Source organism: Chenopodium quinoa, unplaced genomic scaffold (genome assembly GCF_001683475.1).
Source record: "Chenopodium quinoa cultivar QQ74 unplaced genomic scaffold, ASM168347v1, whole genome shotgun sequence".
Lineage (NCBI taxonomy): Eukaryota > Viridiplantae > Streptophyta > Magnoliopsida > Caryophyllales > Amaranthaceae > Chenopodium > Chenopodium quinoa.
Window position 1 is genome coordinate 538,779 of NW_018745067.1, and position 6,000 is coordinate 544,778.

At 34.7% G+C, this 6,000-nt stretch overlaps 1 protein-coding gene across 1 annotated transcript; it reads right to left on the reverse strand.

Moving 5' to 3' along the window:
* Positions 1-3,691: 3,691 nt before the first annotated feature.
* LOC110709412 (phytosulfokines 5-like) lies at positions 3,692-5,052 on the reverse strand. Its single transcript, XM_021887633.1, has 3 exons — positions 4,886-5,052; positions 4,558-4,613; positions 3,692-4,076 (listed from the first exon to the last, which is right to left on the reverse strand). The coding sequence occupies exons 1-3, from the start codon at positions 4,986-4,988 to the stop codon at positions 3,954-3,956; spliced, it is 282 nt and encodes a 93-aa protein (XP_021743325.1). The 5' UTR covers positions 4,989-5,052; the 3' UTR covers positions 3,692-3,953.
* Positions 5,053-6,000: the final 948 nt, after the last annotated feature.

The following is a 6,000-nucleotide window of genomic DNA, read 5'->3' on the forward strand; positions in this document are numbered from 1 at the left end:
TAAATTTATTATTGTTTTATTGTTATTATTAGAATAATCTTGTTTAATTATTATTGTTGTTAATTGTTATTGTTTATAATTGTTGTTATTAATTATTATTATTGTTACAATTGTTGTTATTATTTATTTTTGTTGTTATTGTTATTGTTATAGTTGTTGTTATTAATTAATATTATTGTTATTTTTATTGTTAAAATTGTTGTTATTAATTATTATTATTATAGTTAACCACTTTTTATTAAAAAATTAATTGTTAATTATGGCATCGAACAACCCATCATCTAGGTCTAGGGGGAAAGGCCGACTTATCCGTAGTAGTAGTTCTAGGGAACCACCAAATACAACGAGCCCCCAAATTACGAGTCAAACCAATGACCCCATTTACTTCCCCCCGGGCTATGAGCCATATAATACGTCGGGATTTCCAGCACCACCACTAAACCAATTTCCACTACCACCATACCAATTTCCACCTAATTATATCGGTAATCAACAAAACTATTGTTCTAGCCAAGGTAGCCAAGAAAGTACCCGAATTCCCTCCGGTTCTACCCCTTCTACTGCCACTCCCACTAGTCCCACTACTAACCATCACACACATCATGAATGGTTAACCGAAACTGAGATGCTACTTTTGAAAAACCGAAGGAGTGAGGTATGGCGTTATTTTGTCCTAAGTAAAGATGGTGAACAATAGGCAAAATGTAAAACATGTAATAGTGTATTCACGGCAGTTACCAAAAACGGGACGAGACACTTATCTAGACACATGAAAGCTTGTGCAAAACCAGCTAGTGATCCAACCCAGCCCAAAATTTTCCAATTCCATCCATACGGCTTTACATACAACTATGAGAGGGATAGGGATGAGCTAGGAAAAATGATAGTACACGCCGAACAACCTTTTCTTTTCTCGGAAAGTGACGCATTCAACACCTACATTAACAAAGCACTACAACCCCAACATAAAAGAATCTCTAGGAAAACCGTTCGTTCCGCCGCAATGAAAAATTTCCTAGAGTACAAAGTCCGGTTACAAGCCGAATTGAGTAACCTTAACTGTAGAGTATCTTTAACAGCCGATTCTTGGGATAGTGGTTATAAATATCACTATTTATGTGTGACTTGCCATTGGGTAGATGATCAATGGATGTTACAAAAAAGAATAATACATTTCAAAATGCTGGAATACCCACACACCGGCATTAACATTGCTCACCATTTAATGCAAGCAATAGACGAATACAACCTTCGAGATAAAATGATGTCTATGACTTTTGATAATGCAACCTCTATGACATACACAGCTAATCTTATCAAACAAAACTTAACCGATGTACTATTAGACGGTGAAGCTCTTCATACTAGATGTGTTTGCCATGTACTTAACTTATGTGTACAGGATGGAGTTCGGGCAATTGGCCCATACTACAGCAAAATCAGAGATGCTATTATGTCTATTAATAGCTCTAACATGAGATACCAAGAATGGAAGAGTTTTCTAAAACAACAAAAGATAAGGGTAATAAAAATTAGAACCGATTGCCCAACTAGGTGGAATTCCACCTATGACATGTTAACAAAGGCAATTGAGTACAAGGGCCCGTTAACATTATTTTACAACCAAAAATTTCCACAAAATGCTTTGTATGATGATGATTGGAAAAACTGTGAAAGATATATGCAATTTTTACAGTTATTATATAACATGACGTATTGTTTTTCTACTGTTTACAATCCTTGTGCTCAAAACTTTCTTTCTAATGCATGCTTACTCGCCCAACTTTTCGCTGATCATCGCGATCAAAGTGATTATGATCAGTATCTTCCAGCAATGGAAAAAAAGTGGCGTAAATATTATAGTGAGATTCCTTTGATTTATATTTTTGCTTCCATATTCTAGGCAAAAGTATGAAAACACATTTATGTTAGTTGACATTTACTTTCAATGCATGTTTCTTGACGATGATGTAGAAAACTATAAGACTAATGTGAAGGATCAGTTTTTTGCTTTATATAGAGTCTATGAAGCCAAATATGGCACCGTTCCTCGCTCAGGGCCTTCCCAACCATCCAAAAACGTAAGTAAGAAGGCCAAACATTTATTTTCACAAGCTACTAACTTGATTTCAAGGTTTTCAGGTGATTCATCAATCAGGAGAACGCAAAGCGACGTCTCGGAGTTGCAGATGTACCTGAGTTACGACTTCACCAAAGGCATGGACGACGATGAGATAAACAGCCTCGACCTCCTTGCATGGTGGAAACAACAAAGCTCGAAGCATCCAACTTTGGCGGCAATGGCACGAGACATTCTTGCTATCCAAGTTTCCTCTGTCGCCTCCGAACGAGCTTTCAGCGCATCCGGAAGGGTTTTAGACGATAGAAGAACAAGTCTAAAACCCGAAACACTAGAAATGTGCGTGTGTTTCAAAGATTGGTTGGATGCGGAAAATCGCTCACAAGACCGTTCTTACGACCACAACGACAACGAAGAAGGAACCTCCGCTTCCGGTTCGGGTTCGGCTAGTTCCCAATCTATGCAACTAGCCGATGACCTTGAAGGCGAAGGCGAAGACGAAGACGAAGACGAGCAAGAAGAAGGAGAAGAAGAATAGACAATTATTGTATATTGTACGATTTTAAAAATATCAATTTTATCATTTTCAAAGTTTTGTTTAATACCATCATTGTATGATTTTTATCATTGTTATCATTGTACAATTTTCTCAACTCAAGTAATAATAATATAAAGTACGCATTATTCACATCCAAAGTCCAATTTGCCTTTTTTCCCCGTTTTGTTACAATTTGTAAATTCATATTAAAATAAAATAAAATTATACCAATTACTAATAAATCATAAACATTAAATTTTAAAGTAATAGTATAAAGTAAATATATAAATATAAATATTGAACATACAAATTATAAAACATAAATATTCAACTTATAATTATAAAATTCATAACTTAATAACTTATAACTTATAAGTTATAAACTTATAAGTTACCTTATAAAACTTATAATTATAATTTTATAACTTATATACATTATAAACTTATTAATTTATAATGTTGTCATATAAAAAAAAAAAAAAAAAAAAAAAAATTGAAAACTGCACCAGCCCGCAGGCCGACACGTGGCCGGCACGGCACGAGCCTGCCAGGCACGAGGGCCGTGCCGTGCCGTGGGCTGGCCTGTGAAAATGGCCGGCACGGCACGGCACGAAATCCTGGGCCCGCCGGCACGACCGGCACGGCACGAACCAGCCCGTGGCCCGCCAGGCACGGCCCGCGGCGGCCTGACACGGCACGGTGCCCAGGATTAGATGTGGGTATGAGGTGGGGATGAGGCGGGTACGAAGTGGGGCGGGGCGGGGATGGGGCGGGTACAACTTAAAATCCACCCCCGCCCCAACACCCATAGCGGGTATTGTTTTTATCCCCATCCCCACCCACCACCCGCCAAACCAAGACCCATCCCCGCCCCATTGGGGTGGGGATGGGGCGGGTCTCCAACTTGACCCGCCCCACTGACATCCCTACTTTTGACCTTTTTATCCCAGTTCTTCCAATCGTATCCATGTTTGGTGGACTGCGGAAGACAAATGTTAAATATGTTTTAATTTCAAACAACCAAGATCTAATGAAAATTATATTTGTATGAACAATTGAAAAAAAAAAAAAAATCGAGATTCCAAATTGCAATATTATTGATAATATAGGAATATTATGATTTATGAACTATGTCATATGATATGATTGATGCCTTTCCACTATTTGGTATTTGATACTTCCTGAGTTCCTGCCATACATATTGCATGAACTATGTATAATATACTGGCAATACAGCCTTCTAACACTTTCTAGTTTGCATGAAGTCACATTCATTTAGTTACTATTTAATGTCTACTATAATATTTATTATCCTTGGTAAATAGTAGCAAATTTTTAAGGGCTGTCAATTTTTTGGGTGTAAATGTAATCCAAATGAGCCTCAGCAAGCAGTTTCCTTTCAGCATTGCAATCTTCTCCTTTATTCCTGCATACTTCGATCTCATCAAACCCCATCAGCTGCACCACAATTTAAAATTAGCTACTGTCAAAGTGTCTTTACTGCTAATTGTGTATAATAATTTAAAATTAGGGTTTGTTCTTATTTACTAAACTAAGCTGAGCCGAGCTGAACTGAACTAATTGGAGCTGAAGTAAATTGAATTGAACTAAATAGAGCCAAAATGAATTGTGTATGAGAGAGGGAAATTGGGAACTAAACTAAACTGATTGGAGCTATACTGAACTGAAATTAAGCTGAAAGAACAGGCCCATAGCAACTGTCAAAGTGTCAATATTGCTAATCGCGTAGAATATATTTTGCGATATTTTGCGATTACTTTTCACGGCTGTCAATTTTTTGACAGTGGTGAAAATTATTATTATTGACAATTGCAAAAGTAATTGATACTTGTAATAAACAAAGGTTTTAAAATTCATTGTCATCATATCAACTAATGAACTTGATTAAAAAGAAAGAGGGAGTGAGGATAGGGCTCACATTGGATACATCCTCAATTTTGGCAGCATTGCTCTTGATCTCCAATTCTTGTTTACCTGTATTGATCATTATATGTAAATGTCTAGAACTAAAACTCAAAATTAGAAATACGTATAAAAATACAAAATTAACGCGTCACCAGGAATAACGTGTTAATGATGTCACTACGTTACACTTCCACACGTACTTGCGTAATAATGTAATTTAAACTGGTAGAGTGACTATTAATCCATTAAATTTAGGACGGAAAGAAAACATCTTAATAAACAAAACAAATCAATAAAGGAGAAAACTTAAATTGGGGAATCAAAAAAGGAAATTAAAATACCTTGTTCAAGTTTAGGTAGTAGGACACGAGCAGATGTTATGTAGGATAGAGCAAGAAGAACAACAAAAACAAAGACAACAAAACGCAGGGAAAAGCTCTTCATTTTTAGAGAGTAGAAGTTTGAAAGATAAAACTTGTTTGTGTTGTGATTGAATTTGAGTTTGAGAAATTTGTGTTGCCGAGGGAGTTGTATAAATAGTGCTCTTATGAATTGACAGATGGTTGGTTCGGTTGTCACACTTGGGTCATCCAAACGATGAAAGTTGCAACGTCTATTTTTATTATTTCTGTTACATATTGGTAGTGGTACTCCATTTAATAGTTTCGGTCATACTTGTAGTACCTCTGGTTCATAATAGATACAATGTGTTGATTTTGTGCAATGAGAATTTTCTAAATTTCTCTCAATCTATAAAAAAAACAAGTATAGTAATGAGAAATCTAGTTTGATTCGTCTTGATGAGTACATATTAATATGTATCTTTTATAATTTTTGTTAGTGTGAAATTAAATATATATGCGGTCAAATATGGGTAAAAATTTACATCGACTTACGTAAACAGGAACATCATTCTGAAACGAAGGGAGTATATTTTTTTTTTACGTATCTTGTATATATATAAAAATTAACTAATATGTGGTCCGAGCATTGTATCGGGTTGCTACTTTAATTAAACCTTGTGATTATATATATTCAATATTTTTAGTGCATTTTTTCTTTTTTAATTAGTCCTTGTGATTTGCATATTATATAAGTTATTTTCATATTTATAACTGATTGATTATTGGCTTAAATAGTTAAATAACCATATTTCTTAAAGGTTGGGTATTAAATCTCTAATGTATGTTTAGATACTCTTTTTTTTTTAAAAAAAAAAAGAAAAATAAATTTTTGGAAGGTGGAAAGCACTTTATTTCTTCGTCATTACAATAAATAAAAACTTTTGACCCATAATAATTACTCCATTGCATTAGAAAAAAAATGCCCACAAAAATTTCATTAATTTGTAAGAAATATATTCATGGTTTCAGTAATTGCATTATTTCAAAGTTTATATTATTTTACAAATATAAATTTCAAGAAACTTTATACTCCATATTTTAATACATAAATT

Excerpts from the sequence above, each read along its gene's own strand:
- LOC110709412 (XM_021887633.1), bottom strand. The coding sequence starts at position 4,988 with ATGAAGAGCTTTTCCCTGCGTTTTGTTGTCTTTGTTTTTGTTGTTCTT. Across the intron at positions 4,614-4,885 it reads ACTACCTAAACTTGAACAAG|GTAAACAAGAATTGGAGATC; the intron begins GTATTTTAATTT and ends TGATCAATACAG. Across the intron at positions 4,077-4,557 it reads AAATTGAGGATGTATCCAAT|CTGATGGGGTTTGATGAGAT; the intron begins GTGAGCCCTATC and ends ATTGTGGTGCAG.